Raw genomic sequence first — 26,543 nt, forward strand, 5'->3', positions numbered from 1 at the left:
ATCATGTGTCTACACAGAATAGTTCCTCAGGATGCATTATATCCCTGTCTCTTAACTACTCTTGACTCTGCTATCCCTTTAAGACCTACAATTTTACATAAAAGTTTTTCTTCATATTTTTTTTTTTTTTTTTGAAATGGAGTCTTGCTCGATCGCCCAGGCTGGAGTGCAGTGGCGTGATCTCTGCTCACTACAACCTCCATCTCCCAGGTTCAAGCGATTCTCCTGCCTCAGACTCCCGAGTAGCTGGGATTACAGGCACATGCCACCATGCCTGGCTAATTTTTGTATTTTTAGTAGAGGCACGGTTTCACCATGTGTTGGCCAGGCTGGTCTCGAACTCTTGACCTCAAGTGATCTGCCTGCCTTGGCCTCCCAAAGTGCTGGGAATACAGAAGTGAGCCACTGCGCCCAGCCTCCATATTCTAACTACCTCAGACTTCAGGGAAAACTATTTCTAAAAACACATGTGGGTTTTATAAAAACCGGTAAGTTTATGAAACTTTTACATTAGCCCTAGCCCTCAGTCTCCAAGTCCAGTGTTTATGTCTTAGGTTGTATAGGGATAGTTGTTAGGTCTTAATTTGCAGGAGTAACAATTTGAATCCAGTTAAGCCCACATAAAAAGTAAATGAAAAACTAAGAGACTCTTCCATTTATGGGGATGACTTGTATTACATCCTACAGATACCAGAAAAATGTTACTGTAAGGTGCACTCTTTTTGAAATCTTAAGATGAAGTCCTTTCCAGTTACAGAATTTTTGATGTAACACATCAAAAATTGTTTCCCTCCAATTAACTGTAGGAACAGTAAACTGTAGCACAGTTTTAAAACTTACATAGAGAGAAGACAAAGAATCTCCCTAAAGCCCAATGATTAAACATGTCTGTTAATTTGTCCATTAGACGTTTTACAAAACATCCCTGAAGAAAAACATTTTGTTCCAATAGCATAAAAATTTGCAAAAATCAACCTACTCATCTGACAAAGGGCTAATATCCAGAATCTACAATGAACTCAAACAAATTTACAAGAAAAAAACAACCCCATCAAAAAGTGGGCAAAGGATATGAACAGACACTTCTCAAAAGAAGACATTTATGCAGCCAAAAAACACATGAAAAAATGCTCATCATCACTGGCCATCAGAGAAATGCAAATCAAAACCACAATGAGATACTATCTCACACCAGTTAGAATGGCGATCATTAAAAAGTCAGGAAACAACAGGTGCTGGAGAGGATGTGGAGAAATAGGAACACTTTTACACTGTTGGTGGGACTGTAAACTAGTTCAACCATTGTGGAAGTCAGTGTGGCGATTTCCTCAGGGATCTAGAACTAGAAATACCATTTGACCCAGCCATCCCATTACTGGGTATATACCAAAAGGATTATAAATCATGCTGCTATAAAGACACATGCACATGTATGTTTATAGCAGCACTATTCACAATAGCAAAGACTTGGAACCAACCTAAATGTCCAACAATGATAGACTGGATTAAGAAAATGTGGCACATATACACCATGGAATACTATGCAGCCATAAAAAATGATGAGTTCATGTCCTTTGTAGGGACATGGATGAAACTGGAAACCATCATTCTCAGCAAAATATCGCAAGGACAAAAAAAACCAAACACCACATGTTCTCACTCATAGGTGGGAATTGAACAATGAGAACATATGGACACAGGAAGGGGAACATCACACACCGGGGACTGTTGTGGGGTGGGGGGAGGGGGGAGGGATAGCATTAGGAGATATACCTAATGCTAAATGACGAGTTAATGGGTGCAGCACAGCAACATGGCACATGTATACATATGTAACAAACCTGCAGGTTGTGCACATGTACCCTAAAACTTAAAGTATAATAATAATAAAATTTTTTTAAAAATTGGCAAAAATCTTGAAATCAGCATTACCTTTTTGTATTTTTGTTTTTATTCATATTTTAATGTAGTTGAAATTAAATGTGTCTGTAAGAGTTTAGTTCTTAGGTGGGGGAGTCCAGGTAATTATGAATCCTATGCAGAGACTGTTGCTTGTCCTGTCATGCTTTAATACAAGACAAGGAGGAAACAATCTATGTCTTTGCCTTGGGAAGGTTAATAATACTGCCTTTGCCTAGAACTGCTATTATTTGTTCAGTCAACAAATTCGAGTGCCCTCCCTGTGCAATGAACTGGAAAGTAAAGAACAAATCTAAGACAGTATCTTAAATTTAATTCCCCCATTCTAGTTTAATCAGTGTTAATTGTCATGAAAATCTGTGTCACTCTTTGTCTTCCCTCTCCCTTTTTCTTCCTGACTGCTTCCCTTCTACTCCCTTTTCTCCCCCTTCATTCCTCAGCACACCCAAATTTTACTGCACCTTTCTATCAGTAAATGTAGGAGAAGGGATATATGCCCCAACCTCACTGGGCATTGGGGGGGGGGGGGGGGGGGGGGTGTGTGTGTGTGTGTGTGTGTGTGTGTGTGTGTGTGTGTGTGTGTATCCAGTTTTTTTTAAGGACTAAGTGTCTCCTAAAGAAGTCTGTGCTCCAGTGAAACCCCATCTCTACTAAAAATACAAAAAATTAGCCGGGCGTGGTGGCGGGCGCCTGTAGTCCCAGCTACTGGGGAGGCTGAGGCAGGAGAATGGCGTGAACCCGGGAGGCGGAGCTTGCAGTGAGCCGAGATCGCGCCACTGCACTTCAGCCTGGGCAACAAAGCGAGACTCTGTCTCAAAAAAAAAAAAAAAAAAAAAAAGTTTGTGCTCTTTCTGTCCCTCTTTTTCTGAATTATTGTTTTAAATCAAGACTTTAAATAGCCACTTAAACAAGATGAGTAACAATTCTCACTGGCTCAGTAGCTGTTTTTTTTCCAAGTATGTTAAATATGTTATATTACTGAAGGAAGAAATATTTTGTTTCATGTTTTGGGGTTGAGTATATTTGATATATTTGTGGAAAGAAAAGTTTATCTTTGTTTTTTGTTGTTTAGAGGGAGTTCCTTTTGAGCTTATATTTGAGCCCCCAAAATCCTCCAAAAAATTGTTCTTCCTCTTTTCCATGAATGGGATTTAGAGCTAAATTCATACAAATGCAAAACAAAATAAAATTACAGATTCTCTGAACTCTATAACTCCTAAAAAGATGCAGCTATAGAAGCAGAGTTGAAAATCACAAGAATTTTGGAGGAAGCGCATTTAACAGACTGGTTATATCAAATCAGAAGATCCACAAAAAATGCAAAGAGACAACTGCCGAATATATGTATTCAGTAGAAGCCTGTGAGACAATAGCAAATTTAAACCCACCCATGGTTTCCATCCTTTGAAAAAATTTACCTTGAGTAGGACACAAAGGAAGAATGTCAGCTGGTCTATTAGTGTTTCCTTAATGGTTCCTGAGGGGAAGAAAAAAGAATAATTGGTGTGAGATGTGTATAACAAAGAAGACATGCAGAGTATTTTTTAAGATGGTACAGTAATTTTGAGGAAAAAAATTAATATTAAACGTCTCCTTTTTCTTGTTCCCCCAAAAAGTGTGTGTTCCACCAAAAAGTGTGTGTGCACGTTCTACTGTCATACCAAAAAAGATGAGACTGTCCCAGAGTCTCAGTGAATTATCTTATAGATCTGTAGGGAATCAGATTAGATGATACCCTTTAGCTTTGTGTTTATTTGCTTTTGGTAATGTTCCCTATTAAGTGGCCTTTCTTTAACTCTTCTCCTTGTTCATCCTTCTATAGTACCTCACTCCTGTCTATTGATTCATAAGTTGCCCTCTGTAGAAGCAGTTTAATATCATCAGCTTACTATCTGATGGTTAAAATGTCTTTCACTTATACACCCATGATTCTGTGGAATTTGTAAGCCAGATGAATTTTTTAAAGCCCTTTGTAAACTTAATCCTTTAATCTAGAAATCTGAAACAATGGAATAATTCAGTAAAAATTATCTATTTTCTTAGTTTTCACTCTATCAATATGAAAGGCTAGGCAAACAGTATTGATCTGAGATGAAAACAGAATGTTTTAGAAATGCTGCCTATCTAATGAAACCTTAATTGAAGTATCCTTTTGTTGTCTAGAAAACTTAAAAATAACGGAATCCTGAGCGTATTATTTTTTATTGCTTGAAGTAACTTTAGATATCTAGTCTCACTCTTATACTTTATAGCTGAGTAATGTAGGGGCCTGAGACCTGTGACTTGCTTAAGTTCACGTAGTTGATGAATAGAAGTAGACCCAGGTCTAGAACTGGATCACAAGTCAGTTTTCTTATGTATGTACTCATCACATGTTGAATTACATGCTGGGGTATTTCTAACCATGAAATGGGAAGAACACAGGCCACTGGTTAGAAAGCTACGAGTTTGTACCCACAACACTTGATGTTGCAATCTCTGGGCTACTACACAATTGTTCACTTGATCAGCCAACTATTTGTTTGGTATAGGTAAAGTTCTCTTTTATCCTGCTTAATTTGAATATAGGTATCACTTAGACCTAATATTTCTCAGAATGACTTTGCAGTGGCAAGTAATGGGCCTGATCTTGTATTTCAGCTCAAATAGCTATAACTGTACCAAAGACATGGAAGAAACCAAAAGATCGGACCCGAACCACTGAAGAGATGTTAGAGGCAGAATTGGAGGTAAGCAAATCTCTTAAGTTCATAGTCAGAGCAGTGGTGCCATTTCATAGACAGGTATGTGTTTATACCTATTTATTGAAATAGTTTTCCAAGCAAAACTTAATATATCAAGCTCAGAGACTAATTGTTTTAAGTCCATTTTATATTAGAATTTTAAACAGATTTTTAGTAACATGTTTGATTTCATTGAATTCTTATTTTTCTTTCAAAATACCTCTTTTAAAATAACAAACTTGGCCAGGCACAGTGGCTAACAACTGTAATCCCAGCACTTTGTGAGGTGAAGGCAGGATGATCACTGGAACCCAGGAGTTTGAGACCACCTGGGCAACATAAGGAGACCTTGACTGTACAAAAATGTTTTAAAATATTAGCCACACATGGTGGCGCATACCTGTGGTCCCAGCTACTCGGGAGGCTCAGGTGGGAGGATTGCTTGAGCCCTGGAGGTGGAGGCTGCAGTGAGATGTGATCATGCCACTGCACTCCAGCCTGGGCAACACAGTGAAACATAATCTCAAATAAATAAATAAAATGACAGTTTTTGGTTAACTTTCCTCTTCCCCCAACTAGAACTTTTGTTTGTATTAACTGGATAGAAAGATAATCTGGTAAACAAAAATGGAGAGTTTTTAAAAATACCATTAGTAATGGTGGTAGAATTCATCTAGTACATTATAAAGAAATTGATTTTGAATCTGTCATCTGTTAACTGCATCCCAGAAACATAACTTTTCTTCATATGGTTTGTCTGTCTTAAAATAAGCCATGCGAGATTTTGCTTCAGATTAAAACATACCAAGTCCAAGAGATGAATGTGAGGAAGAAAAAAGGACAAATCAGTCCTAAGTTTTACTCTAACAATTTCCTTGTCTGTAATCTCAACATCATTAGCATTATGTATTGAAGCTTATAAATGAAGAGCAATGTAAATCTGTATGTAGCTTTTTCCCTTTTTTTGACTATTCTTTTAGCTACTTTATTAAAATAATTTTACTCAAGGTTTAACATGATAATATTAAAATGTAAAAATTATCTTAAGATAACTTTGAGTGTGTTTACTTCATTCGGCTTTTTTAGCAAGTTATAATTCTTACCTTCTTTGGGTATCTAACAGTACCCCTTGGTTACTTCCCCTGTGCCTTCATTGCTGTTACATGATGCTGTGTTGATGTCACTGTTAGTCCCATAGCAACCACTAAAATGTTGATCATTGTGATTTCATTGTGTTTATTAGGGTGTAAAACTTGGCAGTAAGGTATAGAGGTGCAAATAGTCATTGCACTCCTTTTGCAGCTGAACCTGAAAATGTTCCTCCTACAGAGAATAAAATACCTTCCAGAGGCATGGGAATCACATACATTCCTGCTGTGGCTGTTAAGAGCTTCATTAACTTCTTTCTTTTTAGATTCAGCTGGTTTTTTTGTTATTTTTCTTCTGTTATACTTCATGTTGGATTTCTAAGCATTATTGAATATTATATAGGCCACTCTCCCATGCCTTCAAATATTCATCCTAATCTTCAGCTTGAGGTTCAGCAAACTTTTTGTGTAAAGGTCCAGATAGTAAATATTTTAGGCTGTCACAATTCCTCAAATCTGCTGCTGTAGCTTAAAAGCAGCCATCAACAATGTGTAAATGAAAGAAGCATGGTTGTATCTTCACAAAATTTTATTGGTGGACATTGAAATCAGAATTTGTATGCCAGGAAATGTTTTTCCAGATATTTTCAGATATTACGAATATAAATATCATCCTTACCTTGTATGCTGTGCAAAAGCAGGCGGTGAGCCAGAATTGGCCCTCGGGCCAGAGTTTGCTATAAAGCTTCTTTAGCTTGTTACTCTTGAAACACAAGAACTGTTTTGACTTATTTTGAACCAATCACTTTTTCTTAACTTTATAGTTTAAGACAAGGCTGGGCACAGTGGCTCATGCCTATAATTCTAGCACTTTGGTAGGCTGAGGCAGGAGGATCACTTGAGGCCAGGATTTCGAGACCAGCCTGGCCAACATGACGAAACCCCATCTCTGTTAAAAATACAAAAATTAGCTGGCCGTGGTGGCGCGCACCTATAATCCCAGCTACTCAGGAAGCTGAGACAGGAGAATCACTTGAACCCAGAAGGCGGAGGTTGCAATGAGCCAAGATTGTGCCAGTGCACTCCAGCCTGGACAACAGAACGAGACTCTGTCTCAAAAAAATAAAATAACCTAAAAAATTTTTAAAAACTAAAGCAAGACAAAAAATATTTGCTTTTTACACAGTGACTTCTTTCAGAAATCCTTTTTTCTGTCTTTCCTAAAACTGAGCTTTCGTTGGCATAGTGTAGTAAATACTGGATGCCATTGTCTTCATTTCCACTAATCAGGCTCCCCCTTTCTTAGATTTATTTTCTCAGCTTTTAAAATAATTTGTTTCTGGTATCAGCTTATTTGGGTTACATATTAGGTTGTTGCATTATTAAAGATATTTATCAAAATTATAGTCTAGAGGCTGGGCGCGGTGGCTTACGCCTGTAATCACAGCACTTTGGGAGGCCAAGAAGGGCAGATCACGCGGCCAGAAGTTTGAGACCAGCCTGACCAACATGGTGAAACCCTGTCTCTACTAAAAATACAAAAATTAGCCAGGCGTGGTAGTGTGCGCCTGTAATCCCAGCTACTCAGGAGGCTGAGGCAGGAGAATCGCTTGAACCTGGGAGGCGGAGATTGCAGTGAGCCGAGATCGCGCCACTGACTCCAGCCTGGGTGACAGAGCAAGACTCCGTCTCAAAAAAAAAAAAAAAAATTATAGCCTAGAAAAGTAAGGATGAAGGATGATTTCATATTAAAATTGCTTGGCAAAGTATCTTAAAATAAGTTTTAAAATTTTAGAGCATTTCATCAATTATTATATACATAGTTGCCAGTCTGATTTTCTAGCACTTTTAAAAAACTCATTGCATTAAGCAGAGAGTTCTGTCAAGTGAATTCTTAACAGGTTCCTATAAAAGGTTTACCTTTGGCTGTCCAGCCAATGAAGTCATCTCTTTCTTAAATCTGTTTCTGCATAAACAATTTAGGAACTGTACAGACTAGTTGACTAGGATTTTATCCTGCTTAAAAAAAAACCCATAAATATTTAATTAAGCCATTTTTGTTATTCTCTTCAAATACCCCTCATAGTAATACACCTCAGATAATTCAGTGATTCTGTGTTCTCTGAATTATAGTTTGTTATTCATAGAACTAGTTTCTTTATACTTCTTTTTCCAGTTAGAAATTAAATTTCTAAGTAATACAGCCTCTGTTTATATATGATAGACTGTTGTTGATTGTAGGTACAGAGAAGAGGATGCACTGTATTCTCTAAAAAAAACTTGTTTCACATTTTATAAGATCTGAAATAAGAATTCTGTATAATTGTATAATTTGGTTATGTTGCTCTTTAATAAGTTTAAATACCATTTACATACTGATATCTCAGATTATTAAATGTCTTCCTGATGACCTGTACTTAATTATGAGATGGTATTATAAGATTATTATAATTAGACTATAGTAGAGTCTAAAATTTTTAAAAATGAGGCTGCTGATTCATGATTCAAATTTGGTAGATCTGGTTTTTTCAATGTTTAAATGATACCTACTTTCTGCCATGCTTTATAAAAGAAATTGTTTCCAAACTTATTTTTTTGGAATTTTATGTCTGTCTGTCTTTTGAGGGTTTTTATATACTATCTTTTTCCATGAATTAGTCGGGGGAATAGGTGTGGGGTGGGGTTTGTGCATATTTGCATGAACTTTTTATTTCCATTATTAGAAACAGAGTCTAAAAACCATCTGTTTCTGTTGATAACATTAAACAATTTATTGGCTTTTCAACCATGATCTGTTATATGGTAAAAGAAAATTTACTAGTATTATATCTGTTTTAATACTATCTAACAAAGAAGTATTTGTTACTCAAAAATTGTTTTAAACATAATTTCATAGATTATTTGGGGTGAACTTTTTTCTGCTATGTATGACACTACTTTACACTATCCTCTGCTGAACCAGCTCCAGTTTTTGGCTCTTCTCCTCGTGTGAATTTATCAATTAGAACACCTCTGAGTACTTGTTTCAGAGGATTGTTTTCAGAGTGCATACCCATCGTGAAAAGAGTTCACAGAGAACTTTGCCTCAAGGAGTTTTGAAGATTCATGAGGCCTTTACAGAGCCATTTGTGTTTGATATCTGACACTAAGATGGTCAAAAATAATCTAGGGAATAACTTCAATTCTTTTTTGCCTTCTGAAAATAGGTGTGATACTCCATAACCCAGATTTCTCTTTTTTTCTCTCTCTCTTTTTTTTTTTTTTTTTTGTATACAAGATTTTTCTATATGGTCACAGCCTCAGAGAAGTCTAAGAACGAATAACAAAACAGATTTTAACTAGCAAGTGGCCTTTTTGTAAAATGAGATATGATCAGTTTTATAGGACTTAGATGTTTTAAGCTATTCTCCAGACTGTCAATTTCACAGCCAGAAGACAGTGTAAAAAATACCCTCCAGTGTTTCTTTTTATATTTGTTGAGCTTTAATGGCAAGGGTAGTGTAGTGCTTGTTTTAGATTCTGACTAGGACTCTTTCATGTTCATAAAGTTCCATGGATTAACAGTTCTTTCCATTCTAACCTTTGGTATATTTGGATATTATTAGTCTCATGTTAAAGCATTTCAGCAGCCATTTGCATGGTCTTCCTTTTCCTAGGTGCTGAAATGAGAAAAGTATTTTTTTTAAACTCAGCATTCTAATACCACATGCTGAACACAGACATTCTTATCTTGAATGACATGTTTTCCTTTGCTTTTTGAAGGGGGTAGTTGTAGGTTTTTATGTATATTTACACCCGTGAAAAAAAATGTAACCTCTTTGTTCATTTATTATTTAGCCTAAAGCTGAAGAGGAGCTTTCCGTTGACAAAGTACTTGAATCTGAACAAGATAAAATGAGCCAGGGGTTTCATCCTGAAAGAGACCCCTCTGACCTAAAAAAAGTGAAAGCTGTGGAAGAAAATGGAGAAGAAGCTGAGCCAGTACGTAATGGTGCTGAGAGTGTTTCTGAGGGTGAAGGAATAGATGCTAATTCAGGCTCCACAGATAGTTCTGGTGATGGGGTTACATTTCCATTTAAACCAGGTAAGTTTATACCTGCCTTCCTATGTACCTCTTTATCCCTCTTCTGCAACCTTAGAGAAATGTTGCCTCTTTTTAGAGAGATACTGGATGGAAGAAAGAGGTTTATCACAATATAATATTTACAGGACAGATCAGCAAGCCCAAGTTAGTGACTAGCAAATCCAGAGAGTTCTGTATTGCTGGAAATGATACCCGATACTGGTATTCCCCTTTTACTGGCATTGGAAGAGCATCTGGCAGAGGGAATCAGACAGTGCCATGCTAGTGGGTGCACTTTGATTTTAAAAATTATTGCATTCGTTTTAATTGAAAGGGATATAGAGATATTACCACATTCCTCGAGATGGCGTTAGTCATCTTTCATAAGACTTGATCTCTGTTGACAGAAATCACTCTGTGGAACTGAATTCTGAAACAATGTATTGAGTACCTGCAGTATGGGAAGTTCCCTGTGGTAAATATGTATGATAAACAAGTAAATAAGGAATATATATGATAAACATATGGTAAACAAATATAAACCCTGGAGGATTTTTTTATCTTAAGATACCATCAAATGCATTAAACTTCTGTCATAATACTATATAAACTGTGACTGACTTTGAGATATATGGAGAGATTTGGTATGGATCTGTAAGGAAAGATGGTTCCTTTGATAGAAAGTTTGGGCTGGGTGCGGTGGCTCACGCCTGTAATCCCAGCACTTAGGGAGGCCGAGGCGGGCGGATCACCTGAGGTTGGGAGTTCGAGACTAGCCTGACCAACATGGAGAAACCCCGTCTCGACTAAAAATACAAAATAAGCTGGGCGTGGTGGCACATGCCTGTAATTTCAGCTACTTGGGAAGCTGAGGCAGGAGAATCGCTTGAACCCAGGAGGCAGAGGTTGCAGTGAGCCAAGATTGTACCATTGCACTCCAGCCTGGGCAACAAGAGCAAAACTCCATCTCAAAAAAAGAAAAAAAGAAAGTTTGGAGTAGGTGAAAAGTTTTCCTTAGTCTGCCAAATCTAGACTAAGTTTTGCAGGAGCTAGGGTTTGAATGTAAAATACCAGACCTCAAAGGTAATCTAGATCAATATTTTTCAAACTGTTGGATTTAATACATTTAATTGATTGTGAAATTAATAGGTCACAACCAACATTTTAAAAAAGTATAATATAATAAAAAATGTCAGTCTATTACATGTAAGTAAGAATAAGTATTGTTTTTAGAAACTTTGTAGTTATATATGTGTTTATAATTGTCCCGGGTCATGAAGTCATTATGTCTTACTGTGAGTTGTAGTCAGAGATGTTTGAAAACCAATGACTAGTACTTACCACTTTATTTTATATTATTTTAAAAATTTTTTATTTATTGTTTATTTTTTACAGAGGGAGGGTCTCACTATGTTGCCCAGGCTGCTTTCAAACTCCTGTGCTCAAGCAGTCCTCTTGCCTCAGCCTCCCAAAGTGCTTCCATGCCCAGCCCTTACCACTTTGATATACTGATCTTTCACTACCAGTAAAATCCTGTTAATGGGCTTTATGAAATTGTAAATTTATGCTATCGTAAAACTTTTTTAAAAAAAACCCTAGGACTCAGTGTACTGAATTGCTTTTGTCAACTTAGGCTTGTATACTGTGTTCAAAAATAAAGAAAAAGATCTAGGCTTGTACCAGGTCACAGAGTACTTGTAGCCATCACCAATGTGTCTTAAGAAAATGGAAACACTATTGCTATTTTTAGACTATGCAAATTATATTTTTATATTAATTTATTTTATGTTTTAATATTTTGTATATTGCATAATTTATGTTACTTATATTTTATATTATATTTTAATTCTTTTCATCCATCAGTTTTGCAGTATAGGCCCTGACTATAATTGATCAACTTCCTTTTGCCCTTGTAATATTTAACAGCAGTAATTGGAAAAAAGACAATAGTCATTGGAAAAAAAACAGTTTGAAATTTAGATCCCAATAAGCTGTCTACTTTTTAACAAATATAATAGGGTAATAAAGATATGGTGGAAAACATTTGGAATATTCTCAAAGACCCATCAGCGGGTCTATAACCTACACATTAGGAATCTCTAATGTAAGAAGGATCCAATCTGCTATCAGGAAGTAATCTGGAGTCTGATTTTGATGAGTTTTATTAATTAAAATAAGAAAACTGTGATTTTTTTTAGATGAAATTACAGGCAGGAGAAAAAACTTAGTATCTAACTGCGTAGACAGTTCATTATCTTAAATAAGTTGTTTCTGTGTTTTGTGTCCTTTTGCTTTTTTTTTTCTCTAAAATAACATTTCCTAGTGAACAACCAAAGTAGCCTTTTTTATGAAGCCAAGGGTTTTATCAGGTTCCTTATTTCTTAGTTATTTAAGTCTTATTTCTAAGTTATTTATTTAATGAGGATTATTACATGTCCCTGGCCAAAGGTTACTTAGTGTGTATGTGAAGTGATTCCTACTTGCTTTAGATTATTTTACTACTCAAAGGTATTTAGAAGGGATGAAAGAACAAGTGATGGTTTAAAATCTTTACATATTTTCTGACTGTATTTCATTGTTCCCTTCTATTTTTTGTTTGTTCATGAAGAGATAAATACTGGAATGTGGTTTGTACTCTTAGGGAATGTAGGTCATGCATCATTTAATGATGGTGATTTGTTCTAAGAAATGCATCATTAGGCAATTTCTTCCTTGTGCAAACAAAAGAGTATTTGCACAAACCTAGATGTTCTAGCCTACTACACACCTAGGCTGTATAGTGTAGCCTACTGCTCTTAGGCTGCAAACCTGTACAGCATGTTGCTATACTGAATAGTAGGCAGTTGTAACATAATGGTAAGTATTTGTGTATCTAAATATAACTAAACATAGAAAAGGTATAGTAAAAATACTATATAAAAGATTTAAAATGGTACACTGTATAGGGCACTTACCATGAATGGAGACTGCAGGACTTGAAGTTGTTCTAGATGAGTGGTGAGTGAATGTAAAGGCCTAGGACATTACTGTATGCTGGTGTGGATTTTATAAACATTAGGGCACACTACATTTATTTTAAAATGTGTACTTTCTCTAATAATGAATTAATCTTAGCTTACCTTAATCTTTTTACTTGATAAACTTTTTAATTTTTTAACTTTTTGACTTTTATAATAATATTTAGCTTAAAACACACTGTATAGCTATGCAAAAATATTTCTTTTTTATTTTTCTTCTTCTTTTTTTTTTTTTGAGATAGAGTCTCACTCTGTTACCCAGGCTAGAGTGCAGTGGTGCAATCATAGCTCACTGCAGCCTCAGCCTCCTGGACTCAAGTGATCTTCCCACCTCAGCCACCTGATAGCTGGGACTACAGTTGCATATCACCATGCCCAGCTAATTTTTAAAAAATTTTTTTCTAGAGATTAGGTCTTACTACATCACCCAGGCTGGTCTCAAACTCTTGGCCTCCCAAAGTACTGGGATTATAGGTGTCAGCCACCATCCCTGGTCTTGTTTCTTTATATCCTTATTCTATATGCTTTTTTCTATTTTTAAAACTATTTATCTTTTTACCTGTTAAGGATTTTTCTTAAAAACTAAGACACAAACATATATTAGCCTAGGCCTATACACGGTGAAGATCATCAACATCACTGTCTACTACTTCCAGATCTTGTCTCATTGGAAGGTCTTCCGGGGCAATAATATGCATAGAGCTGTCATCTCCTATTATAACAGTGCCTTCCTCTGGAATATTTCCTGAAGGACTTGCCTGAGGCTGTTTTACAGTTAACTTTTTTTAATAAATAGAAGGAATATACTCTAGTGATTTAAAAGTATAGTATAGTAGATACATAAGCCAGTAACATAGTTATTTCTTGTTACTATGAAATATTATGTGTTATACTTGATTGTATGTGCTATACTTTTAAATGACTGGCAGCACAGTAGGTTTGTTTACACTACCATTAACACATACATGTGAGTAATGCATTGTGCTGCCACATTGTGCTGCCACAGTGTCATTAGGCAATAGGAACCTTTCAGCTTCATTATAGCCTTATGGGCTATAATGTTGTATATGCAGTTTGTTATTGATCGAAACATCGTTATGCAATGCATGACTGTATATAATGCCCTACAAACAGTGTCTGCCTATATTCCTCTTTCTAGAATCCTGGAAGCCTACTGATACTGAAGGTAAGAAGCAGTATGACAGGGAGTTTCTGCTGGACTTCCAGTTCATGCCTGCCTGTATACAAAAACCAGAGGGCCTGCCTCCTATCAGTGATGTGGTTCTTGACAAGGTAAGCTGCGTACTCAGAGAAAACTAGTTCTTTTTGGTGGGAACTGATTTTAACTATAAGAGCAAATATGTGAAGTATGAGCAGTTTTTAGTAATTGTTAGACCAAATGATGTAAAAATATCTAATGTTTAAGAACTTGTTTCCCTAAACACTGTTGGATTTTGAGTTTCTTATAGGTTACAGTCATTTTGGGATTTGGCCCATATTGGAGTGGTGGTTTTTTTTAATGTTTATTAATTGATTTATCTGCTTATTATGGCTGTTTTTTGGTGAAATAAAAAATTTTGTGTTTGTTGGGGGGAAACATGGCTAAATTGATACGGAGGTCTTTCCTCATTGTTCTAAAAGTTCATTATGGAGTTCTATTGGCATTGAGGACAGGTCAGAAATCTAGGAAGGTATTTGGCAGATCAAACATAAGTGAGAGTCAACATGATTCAAATAATATGTGTCTCAAAGTTTCCCTAATAGATACCTCCAGTGATTGAATTCTCCAGTCTTGTGCAAATAGGCATCCTTCCTCTTTGCATCTGATCTTTATGGTGCACACAGCAAATTAGTACAGTCAGTATTTGTTTACTAAATTAAAAGGAGTAAAGTCAGATCTACTAAAGTAATTTCATGTAAATCAAAGATAAATCAGAGCTGATGATTAAGCTTGAAGTATTTTTGTTTTGTAGAGGAACAAAAATGTAAAAGTAGAGATTAACTATCTTATGGAATCATATCTACATCTTAACCGATTTATGCCTAGTGTTTCATTATTGGAATGCTAAGTTTGTGAGAGTTATTTATATCCTACTGCTCAAGGTCATAACCAAGGTCTGATTTTTCACGCAAAAATATTTGCAGCCTCCGGCATAAATGGGTTAGTAAAGATGTCCAGCAGCTGCTTATCCAGAACTCATTTATATTATTTTACTTTCTTATAGCAACAGGTCTTCTTACTTCTGTTGGTGGTATCTAAGTCTTCTCTCCTAGATACTTATGTGAGGACAGCTGAATGACTGATTAATGGTGCTAATTTGAGGCTACTTCAGTACCTCAGAAGTCAAGTGTTATATCCACCAAATTCAATTATCCTCTTAGAAAATATTCCTGCCTGTCCTGCTGCCTTATCTGTTTATGACTTTGGCCACTAATTAGTTGATTTCTCACTGATCTGCTTAACTTTATGTTGTCCATGGTCACGTTACATGCTTATTCAAAGTCAGATATCTTAGATTAACAAGGCAGACAGTGAAATTTTAAATGAATCATCACCTATGAAACATGTCTCCTCTAAGACTTATTGTCCACTCATAGTACATTCTTTACTAACCATAAGTCTACAGCATCAAAACTAAAATGAGCAGTAGCAGGATTCCTATGGGCAAGTGCTCTATATCCTGGTGAATATTTTTTTTTAATTCTAGAATTTGACCCTAGTGTAGAGGATCTCAAAATGTCTTGTCTTGTGCCATTCAGTTGGTCCTCAGTATCTAGTGAGCCAGTCTGCTGATTATGTATAGCCCCTACTTGGAAATTTAAGGCCTAAATCATTCCCAGGGTATCAGAAAACCATTGTTTTAGCCTAATGGCTCTAAGAGTAGCCCAGGAGAAGCTGCCATGGATGAGATTGGACTTCTGCTGGTTCCAAAGCTGGTGCTTACCGTTTCAGCTGATGTAACTTTTCAGTAAAAATTTTTGTTACCTTTTGTGTCAGGGAATGCTCTGGAACATGTATTAAGCTTTCTTTTGCTTTTTCATGCAGATCAACCAACCCAAATTGCCAATGCGAACTCTGGATCCTCGAATTTTGCCTCGAGGACCAGACTTTACACCAGCCTTTGCTGATTTTGGAAGGCAGACACCTGGTGGAAGAGGCGTACCTGTAAGTGCAAGTTCCCTACAACTCACTTAGTTAGACAGTGGCACAGACTCCATGAAATCCTACCTCACAGCAAGACAGCAGCTTTTATTCGTTAATTCTAGTCAAGAAGAAGAAGAAGAGGCAAAGACTATCCTTTCCATACTCATATTAAAGCAGATAAAGAATACACTTGAGTTCTTTTTACTTGGCAGAAGCTAGTCTGCATTAATTTGGTCTTGATTTTTTTTTTTTTCCCTATTTTTTCAATTGAGGTGACCTGCAAATAGGTTTAAAAATAGTGCCAACCACGGCCAGGGATGGTGGCTCAGGTCTGTAATGCTAGCACTTTGTGGGGTCAAGGCAGGAGGATCACTTGAGGTCAGGAGTTCAAGATCAGCCTGACAACAAAGAGAGACCCTGTCTCTACCACAAAAAAAAAAAAAGAAAGAAAAGAAAAAAATAGGCCAGGCATGCTGGTGCATGCTTATAGTCCTAGTCCCAGCTACTCGGGAGACTGAGGTGAGAGAATTACTTGACCCCAGGAGGTCCAGGCTACAGTGAGCCATGATCATGCCACTGCACTCCAGTCTGGGTGACAAAACAAGAACAGGAAGTCCAGGCTTCAGTGAGCCATGATCATGCCACTGCACTCCAGTCTGGGCGACAAAGCAAGACCCTGTCTCTGAAAAAATATATATACAGAGCGAGCCAACCTTGATAAGATTCCTGTTTTGTTTTGAGGTGTCCTGAAATACTGGAGATCTCTGATGACATTCAGCTAATGATCATGTCTTTGTCTTTGTTTCTACAGATTTGCAAAGTGCAGAGCAGGCATGGATTGCCAATTCTGGAACAGAGCAAAGCCCCAACTTGCCCTCCACTGGTGATGTCACACCCACCCATGAAGAGCCTGCCTCTAGGGGTGCGCTGAACACTTTGTTTTTTGTAATAATAGTCTCTGGTGTTATAATATTTTCTGTTACGCTCTTTTTATTTACTATTGATTGTTAAGTCAAAATTTTAACAAATGACATGTACAAAAGAGTGCAGTATTGGTAAACTGCAGATTGCCATTACACCCCCAGTGGCAGGCTCTTTCAGCGGTGGAAGTGGCATCACCAGTGGAGTTATGCTGGGGCACTGCACTGTGCAGGATTCGGCAGGCTCTGCCTACTCCATGCTTTGTAGACTTGCAGAAAGCATGGGGAAAGTTGCCAATGATGTTGAATATCTCTTTTCCCCAAGTTAGAATGGCATAGAAAGCAATAAATCTAACATTTTGGAGGAGCTTGGGGTTTGATGTACATTTGCAGATAACCGTGTTACTTCATTTTATGTAAGGTGACACTTTTTGTTTCCGCATCACCTTTTTATTTCTGAAATGGCAACTTTTGAAACCTGCTTTGAAATAAGACTACATTGTCTGAAAACAAATGTCACTTTGTAGATATTTAAATTATTTGATTATTTTCCTGCAACCAAACAGTGATGGCGTATACTTGAATGCCTACAGTGTGTTGGAGGCTTTGTAAAACTACCGAAAACCACCTGAATTTGAAGCATACTGTTTATTGAGCCATTAATCCATCACCATTTTAGAGACCTGTGTATGTGAGATACTCTGTTTCTCACACATTTATCTATTTTCAGGAAATACTAAATTAAAATTTTTCTAAATCTTGAGTTACCTCACCAGAAAGTGTTAGAAAGCAGCTTTCTAGAAACCATTTTATACCTTTTTTTTTTTTTTGAGACAGATTCTTGCTCTGTCGCCCAGGCTGGAGCGCAGTGGCGTGATCTCCACTCACTGCAAGCCCTGTCACCTCCTAGGTTCACACCATTCTCCTGCCTTGGCCTCCCGAGTAGCTGGGACTATAGGTGCCTGCCACCACGCCCGGCTAATTTTTGTGTGTGTGTGTGTATTTTTAGTAGAGACGGGGTTTCACCGTGTTAGCCAGGATGGTCTTGATCTCCTGACCTCGTGATCCACCCGCCTCGGCCTCCCAAAGTGCTGGGATGACAGGCGTGAGCCACCGTGCCCGGCCCATTTTATACTTTTTTTTCCAGTATTATTTCCCTTTTTAATGTTGAAATTTTTATTTGTGTTACTGTTCATTTTGGTTTTGGTTTATATCTTTGTTTTGCCAAATATTTGAAATAATGTTGATGCTGTTTTGAATATTCTGTGGATAATAGCATCTGTGGTTATTATCGTATTGCCCAATGTTGTTGATATGTGACTCACAAAATGTATAAATCCTCTTCCAGTGTCACTTTTCACTAACAGCTTGCTAGTCATTGTTTGCTAATAACTAGTTATAACAAAAAGGAAATATTGTGAGTTTAGAATAAGCAATGTCTCTTTTAAATTATTGAAAATAGAAAATGATTTTTAAAAGTAACTTTATCACAGCGTATACCACTCCTCTGTATACCTACATATGTGAGATCCGTGAGTTATTCTGGTACACTCAAAGTAATGTGACTAGAAGTGAGATGTTATCTAGAATTTGTAGTAGCTCCAAAAAGATCAACTTTAATTACTTAATTTACTTTTATTAAGCAGCTTTGTTCTGTGTCAAAAGCTAGTTTTTAAGAGAAATTTTGATGTCTCAGGGTATTGTTGATATATTAAGCCTTAACACAAGTTATTCTTCCAGCCTATCTCCTAGATAACAGACATTCTCCACTTAATTTGCCCAGCTTACCTTGGTATATTGATGTAGATACAGATGGGAATGTCATAGGACATAAATATCAACATATAAAGGAACAAAAATGGCCAGGCACAGTGACTCATGCCTGTAATCCCAGCACTTTGGGAGGCCAAAGCGGGTGGATTGCTAGAGTCCCGGAGTTCAAGACCAGCCTGGGCAACATGGTAAAATCCTGTCCCTACAAAAAATACAAAAATTTGCCGGGCATGAGGGCACACACCTGTAGTGCCATCTACTTGAGAGACTGAGGTGGGAGGATTGCCTGAGCCTGGGAAGCAGAGGTTGGAGACAGAGGCTGCAGTGAGCCAAGATTGCACCACTGCACTCCAGCCTGGGCAACAGAGTGAGGCTCTGTCTCAAAAAGACAGGAACAGAAATAATGCTGTTTGGAAAAAAGCAACAGCCCTACTCTTTGCAGTTTCTGATTCCATACTTCAAATAACTTTTTCCAGTTCTCCAAATTATCTTATAATTAATTATCACTTAATGATATTAAAATCTATGAGGTATGCCCCATTATTATCTTAAGTAGCCATGACTTCTAATATAAACTTTTCTACAGCTCATGCCTGTAATCCCAGCACTTTGGGAGGCTGAGGTGGGCAGATTACATGAGGCCAGGAGTTCGAGCCCAGCCTGGCCAACATGGCGAAACCGTGTGTCTACTAAAAATGTGAAAATTAGCCAGGCGTGGTGGTACATGTCTGTAATCCCAGCTACTCAGAAGACTGAGGCACAAGAATCGCTTGAACCTGGGAGGCGGAGGCTGTAGTGAGCCAAGATCACGCCACTGCACTCCAGCCTGGGTGACAAAGCAAGACTCTGTCTAAAAAAAAAAACAAAAAAACAAAAACTTTGCTGCAACAGACTTGCTATAAAATATTTTTAATGTATGCCAATGATTTTAAAATGTCATATGCAGCTACGTAGTTTTCAAACCTAAGTGTCCTTCACTGGATAGTAAAGTGCATATCTGTTGGAAATTACCATGAAATATCATGTCTTTAGTTATTTTTAAAATAAAATTATGGACTGGGCGCGGTGGTTCACGCCTGTAATTCCAGCACTTTGGGAGGTCGAGGCAGGTGGATCGCAAGGCCAGGAGATCAAGACCATCCTGGCTAACACGGTGAAACCCCGTCTCCACTAAAAATACAAAAAATTAGCCGGGTGTGGTGGCGGGCGCCTGTAGTCCCAGCTACTCGGGAGGCTGAGTCAGGAGAATGGCGTAAACCTGGGAGCTTGTAGTGAGCCGAGATCGTGCCACTGCACTCCATCCTGGGCAAAAGAGCAAGACTCCGTCTCAAAAAATAAAAATAAATAAATAAAATTACTTGTCAGTTGTGTTAGTAGTCTTTTTGCGGACATCACAGAAAGCACTCCAAAAAATATATCTTAAGAGGAGCATTGGACCTATATAAGTAATTTGCCATTTATACTTATTTTAACTAACTTTTGAGATAAACTGATCAATCATAAAAATGCTAGCAGCAAAGAAGAATCCTAGGAGTAAAGTCTTTCTTTAAAGGAACACTTGGTTGTCTTCCTTCTTTAAAAATTTAAGCATATATTGATTCTCTTTTCTTTGGTTATCCAAGTAGGCAGTGGAATTTAAGGTTACAGTCTCTGAATAAGATAGGAATGATGTATATTAAATTGCAAAACGGAGATGGGTATAATTTCGTAATACATTTTTGAAAACTGACAGTGGGTAAAAAATGCAAACTTTAACGTCACCTGAAAAAAGAAAATGGCTCACTAATCAACCCCAGACTTTGACATTTTTAGTTTTGACATTGTGGACCTTGAGCACATTATACCTTAAAGTTCCTTAAAGTACTGTCTTTCAAAGAAAGAAACCAGGTGTCGTTTCTTTTTGTGTGTAGCCCATACCTCTTAGCACAGGATCCTAGATTTTTTGTGTGTTTAGTATATAAATCATTCATCATAGGTTGCTACTTCTGAAGGATACCATAAATTTGATTATCTGTATTAAGATTTTCACACATAAAAAGGGACATGAAATGTTTAGATTTATGTATCACTTTTTTAAAAGTTCCTTTTGATCCTTTGGTGTTGATGATAATATAGTTTTTAGGGTCCTTTTACATGGTTTATATCCTATAATCACAATAATGTTTTTAGGTAGGGCTGGCATTGTATATATGAGAAAATTTAACAAAACTAAGAGACTTGCCTGTAGTAACTTTGCTCATATATAGCAGATTTGGACTCTAGATTCTGATTCTTTTGTCTCCTAAGTTCACTACACCACAGTTTTCCAGGCATTGCTATTCCAAACAGTGAATTCATTCTCAGAGTGTAAATATGGGCACATTAGAGATTGATTAATTGAACATGTTAAGAATTTGTAAGTATAGTAGATCTATTAATAGCTAGATAAATATTTGAGAACAGTGTCTTTATCTTAGTTATAACCAGAGATACAATTATAATTTAAAATTTTTTCTTGGGTGCTTTCACGTGGGCTATAATTTTAACTATTTTATCCTGGACTAACAATTTATCAGTTAGCTTTTCAAAGTTTTTTTTCCTTTGAAGCATTATTGTTACTTTCTCACATCTCTCTGTTGCTCATTTGAAACTCACACATATTTGTCTTGGGTCAGGTAAAGAGGTGTGGAATAAATCATATTGCCATTTTCCAGATTCAAATCTCAAGGCATATTTATTCATTGGTGTTTGCAGTAGGTTTTGGTAATGGGCATTTTCTGACTTTGTCTCCTAATGTGCATCTATGGCTCTTAATTGATTTTGACATAATTTCCTTTCATTGCATCCAGAAACATTTGTTCTTGACAATGTTTATGTACAAATGCATGGATTAAATTAAATATCTTGTGATATAATTGTTTACCTGAGGTTTAGCCAACCATTTAATAAGTTATTAATCCATATAAGTCAACACTAGAATATAACTTGAATTATAAAAATCAGGCATTACTTGATTACCACATTTTTCTATCAGAATTGTTTCTTCTGGGCTACTATATTAAAGTTTCAGTTAGAATTTATGTTCTTATAGTAGTACTGTCTGGTTTAACAACTGTTCCCTGTTGGTATTTTTCCAATCTGATGATCTTTATTTCCTTTCAGTTATACCATGTGTCTCATACCTCTGGGTTTATCTGACCTGTTTTTTTTTGGTTTTTTTTTTTTAATGTTTATCAAATAATCTGAGATATCATCAGTACTGTATCCTTAGCTGGATGCATTTGACAAGATTGGTGTGAAATTTTGCAGAAACCCTAACTTTTGATCCTGATGCATTCTTGATACTACCATTTCTAATTGGGGCAGATGGTGAAGCATAAAGGAATAATTCTGAGAATGATTGATGTGTAAAGGTGTTTGAGCTTATCAGCTTAGGCCCCAGACTGTGTTATCGCCTAGAAACTGTCTTTTTATATAATGAATGACATTAAAGTCTAGACTTTTTTCTCTGAAGTGTTAAATGAATTCAAAAGGGCAGCATTGGGGCCTTAAGTGAGAAATGATTCTCATCTATGTGTGCTTTGTATGAAGTTTTTATTCTCTCTTGAAATCTAATGGCTAGCCCTTCAGTGCAACTCAGAAAGAAAAAAAAAAATCTGGTGGCAGTATTTGCTCAGCACTAAAAGAATGATATATCAGAAAAAGTAAAGGTTGCCAACATGCAGCAGGTCTGCTTGAAGGTAGCAGAGCTTAGTATCAACCCAAATATTTAACCTTGAAAAATTATTTCCAAGCATTTACGATAGTAATTATGAATATTTTGATACACAAAATGCAACTTTTAACTTACTCTGTTATCTCTACTTAGTGTGCTGGCAGTATAACATGGCAACATACATTGGTTTTAACATAAGGGTACAGTGGGAATCCAGCAGGAATAGAGCAGACAAATAAAAGGAAGCCTTTTTTTTCAGGGAGTAATTTAGTTTGACTCTCATTGATGATATATAACGGGCTTATTTTAGTATTTCTGACCCAGCATGTTGAGTGGAATCTTTTATGATCTACAGTAAGGCTTAGTGATGATATTAAATTTGCATTTTACCCTGGGATTGTAGAAACCCAGTTTTAGCAGATTTGTAACTATGATGATACCTACCTGTGAATTTTTGTAATTATTGAAGTGACCAGTCCACAGTTATTCAACTAATAAAAGATAAGCTTAAATTAGGAGTAGTCTTTCTCATTAGAAGTAACGGCTTTGTCAAACATCTGGTTCAAAAAGGCCTCTTGTTCAAAAGTTGTAGTGGTGGAGAACATTACATTGATGGTATTCTGAAGTTATTTTTTTACCCCCAAAAAAGATTACCTCCAGTTTGAGTACCTAGTACCCAATCTTTGCATCTAGCATTGCTTGGCGTAGTCATCAGACTTGACTTGAACAGCACAACAAAGCCAATAAATTGTAAGTACTCTGAATAGCTGTAATATTCTTGTCCTAGTTGTTGAATGTTGGGTCACGAAGATCTCAACCTGGCCAAAGAAGAGAACCCAGAAAGATCATCACAGTTTCTGTAAAAGAAGATGTACACCTGAAAAAGGCGGAAAATGCCTGGAAGCCGAGCCAAAAACGAGACAGCCAAGCCGATGATCCCGAAAACATTAAAACCCAGGTGAGAACAAAAGCATATCCTAACATTCTTTTGAAATTATATTGATTTTGTTTTAACTTATTTTGCTTTGCTAATGTTTCTAGAGATAATCAGTTTAAGACTTTTTATAACATTTTCCTATTAAAAGAATTATTCTGAAAGCCATTATGGATGCCAGGTAACCTACTGTTTTCTCTTGAAATTGCTTTCTGTGTATTTTTTCAGAATAGTTACCAGGTCTAGAGAGTTCATGTGTCATAGACTTATGTAATTCAGGCTTAGGTTAATATTTGCTTTTCTTTAAAATACATTTTTAGATTCTCAGTGATTGAGTCTCTTTATCCTATTTATGCTAATTATTACATTGCTTTATGTTCCTTGTCAGGCCTTCATTGCCAATAAGCTAGAATTTAGAAACTCATCTTGTTTTGAAGCCTTTTGGAATAAAATTTAATTCTTTGAATCTTTTTATGCATATCCTGCCCTCAGAACTATGAGGATAAATTGAATGGATTTATTTTATTGACACAAAATTAATTTTTATGTATCAGATTATATAAAGCCTTTATTTATCTTTTGCTTTATACACAATGTCAATTCCTATCCCCAGGTTACCTCTGCGACTTGAGATGTTTTTGCTTCTAGGCACCAAAACTGGAGTCTCTTAAAATTCACACTTGTACCAGAGCCAGGCATCACAGATCACGTACTAACTTTTCAGCATCTGGATTCCTTATATATCTTTTCTCTCACCATGAACAGTTAAGTGTAGCAGTTCAAAGTTCCAGCTCTGGAGGCAGAGTCCTGACTCTGTTAGGCAGGTTCTTAATCTCAACTATAAAATGAAGTTACAAACATTGAGTGCCTCATAGGGCCAGTGTTAAGATTAAATGAAATAAATATAAACCATTTGGCATGGTTCCTGGAGCGTGGTTAAGTGCTCAGTACGATGATGTCCCTGAGATCAGAGATGTGCCTTAGATATCTTTTTGATTCAGTACCATCACATAACCTCAGAGAGCAGGGGATCCCCAACCCCTAGTACCAGTCAGTGGCCTGTTGGGAACGGGGCCACACAGCAGGAGGTAAGTGGTGGCAAAAGAGCATTACCACCTGAGCTCCGCCTCCTGTCAGATCAGTGGCAGCCCTAGATTCTCATAGGAGTGGAACCCTATTGTGAACTGTACATGGAAGCGATCTAGGTTGCACGCTCCTTATGAGAATCTAACTAATACCTGATGATCTGAGGTGGAACAATTTTATCCCAAAAACCACTTTCCTCTTCCCCGCTCAACCCCACCCCCAACCCTGGTCTGTGGAAAAATTATCTTCCACAAAACCAGTTCCTAGTGCCAAAAGGTTGAGGACCACTGTTAGAGAGAGTAAATTCTCAGTAAATAATTGTTCAGTAAATAAGCGAACCCACAGAGTAGTTAATACAAAACAAAGATGAAGATGAGGCAATCCAACAACTAGCCATGCTGTCAAACTGTAATTGGCGGCTTGCTTTTGTTTATCTCTTTAGTGATTATCCGCAAACATTTGCCACAGGGTTCCTAAGGACATCCTTCTTCACATTGCTGAGATGAGTTCTCTCCATTTCAACATATCTCAACCTTTTTTGGAAAAAAGAAGAAAAAGCCTTTTTTGTCCCTCTCTCCAATCTCCGTGAGAAATGCTTAATGATAATGGGCCTAAATGGCTTATAAAGATAGTTAAAACTTCCTACTGGATCTTCATCATTGACAGTGAAGATGTATTTAAGGCACTTGGATTAATGCATTACTTTATTAAATTCTTACTGTATCTATAATGAGGAAATAGATGTTATCCTTTTTTTCATGAGGAAACTGAAGCTTCAAAAGTTGTCAAGCGTCATGAAAGATACTAAATAGTCCAGCAGTTGTTATAACTCGTAATCTGCTTCTGTTTATAACAGAGTCCTCTCCATTATTAACTCTTATTTCAGAAACAGAATAATTATCTTGATATGAGGCAGCATTAATTAATAGGTTTTCTTTAGTAAGTAGATAACAAATCTGATGGAGAATTTTTAAAATTCCTTTACAGAGCCAGTACAACCTTCTTTTTTCTTGACACTTTCTTTTAAATATGGACTTGCTTTGTTGCCTTCCCTTACGTTCCTACTACTATATTAAATCAGCATTGTGAACGACCACTGTTGATGACCTTATTCTCATCTTCTTGAAGCATTTCTAGGATATCATTGCCTCAGGACATGTCTGGGCTTCTACCCCTAGGATTCCCTGCATTCTCTTTCTTCTTTCTCCTCTATTACAACATTTCTACTGGTGCTGCCTGAGTCATCTACCTGAAACACTGATTTTTGTCTTTCCATTCGAGCTTTTTAACCTAGCATTCAATATGTCATTTTCACTCACAGCCAGTGAAAACTAGTCTTCTGATATTTCCAGCTTGTTCTCTCAATTAGCAAGCTAGAAAATCCTCATTAACAATTCCTTCCTAAAGTGTTTTCTCCTTCATAAAATATCTACTTTATTTTTTTCCTTCCCTTTACCTAGATCTTTCTGTCCTTTATTATCTGGCCCAATTCTCATTTCCTTCTTTTTTTTTTTTTTTTCTTTTAAGATGGAGTCTCGCTCTCGCTCTCGCTCTGTCACCCAGCCTGGAGTGCAGTGGTGCGATCTTGGCTCACTGCAGCCTCCGCCTCCCAGGTTCAAGTGATTCTTCTGCCTCAACCTCCCAAGTAGTTGGTGTTTACAGGCGTGTCCACCATGCCTGGCTAACTTTTTATATTTTTAGTAGAGACCAGGTTTCACTGTGTAAGCCAGGATGGTCTCTATCTCCTGAACTCGTGATCTGCCCACCTCGGCCTCCCGAAGTGCGGGGATTACAGCCGTGAGCCACCACCCCCGGCCCTCATTTCCTTCTAAAGGCATTCCTCGACTAATCCAGTTCCTCTGACCTCATGTACCTAAACTATTCCCCTTTCTGGTCTCTAATCAACCCCAGTACTTGCTTTATCACTTCGTTTTTAAATGTATTGTCCCTGCAACTAGATTTTGATTCTGTAGAAGGCAATAACTGTGTTTCGTGCTTCATTTGTACCTAACACAGAATTTACTGGACATCAACTAGATATTTAGTTATAGTGAAATGATTTTTTTTTTTTTTTGAGACAGGGTTTCACTCTGTCACCAAGGTTAAAGTGCAGTGGCACTGTCAAAGCTCACTGTAGCCTTGACCTGCTGGGCTCAAGCGATCCTCCCTCCTCAGCATCT

General features: G+C 37.0%; 1 protein-coding gene and 1 long non-coding RNA gene across 46 annotated transcripts in view; one reads left to right on the forward strand and one right to left on the reverse strand.

The window, feature by feature from the left end:
• LOC134757775 (uncharacterized) overlaps window positions 1-5,909 on the reverse strand; it is a 39,773-nt gene extending 33,864 nt beyond the window's left edge. For 2 of the 12 annotated variants that reach the window (XR_010132236.1, XR_010132244.1), the window contains exons 1-2: window positions 5,747-5,901; window positions 3,339-3,397 (exon numbers count right to left, since the gene is read on the reverse strand). This is a non-coding gene — a long non-coding RNA (uncharacterized lncRNA). Of the gene's footprint in view, window positions 1-3,338; window positions 3,398-5,043; window positions 5,145-5,746 lie in introns of those variants that run through there. The other 10 variants (XR_010132248.1, XR_010132230.1, XR_010132247.1 and 7 more) reach the window with 9 other exon arrangements.
• EIF4G3 (eukaryotic translation initiation factor 4 gamma 3) overlaps window positions 1-26,543 on the forward strand; it is a 365,343-nt gene that overhangs the window by 266,706 nt on the left and 72,094 nt on the right. For 23 of the 34 annotated variants that reach the window (XM_063702106.1, XM_031011513.3, XM_055386751.2 and 20 more), the window contains 6 exons: window positions 4,561-4,649; window positions 9,569-9,815; window positions 13,971-14,104; window positions 15,858-15,977; window positions 16,768-16,878; window positions 23,131-23,301. In XM_063702106.1, the coding sequence (XP_063558176.1) occupies window positions 4,561-4,649; window positions 9,569-9,815; window positions 13,971-14,104; window positions 15,858-15,977; window positions 16,768-16,878; window positions 23,131-23,301 (872 nt within the window). The remainder of the gene's footprint in view (window positions 1-4,560; window positions 4,650-9,568; window positions 9,816-13,970; window positions 14,105-15,857; window positions 15,978-16,767; window positions 16,879-23,130; window positions 23,302-26,543) is intronic. The other 11 variants (XM_055386789.2, XM_055386790.2, XM_055386810.2 and 8 more) reach the window with 1 other exon arrangement.

Source organism: Gorilla gorilla, chromosome 1 (assembly GCF_029281585.2).
Source record: "Gorilla gorilla gorilla isolate KB3781 chromosome 1, NHGRI_mGorGor1-v2.1_pri, whole genome shotgun sequence".
NCBI classification, from domain to species: domain Eukaryota; kingdom Metazoa; phylum Chordata; class Mammalia; order Primates; family Hominidae; genus Gorilla; species Gorilla gorilla.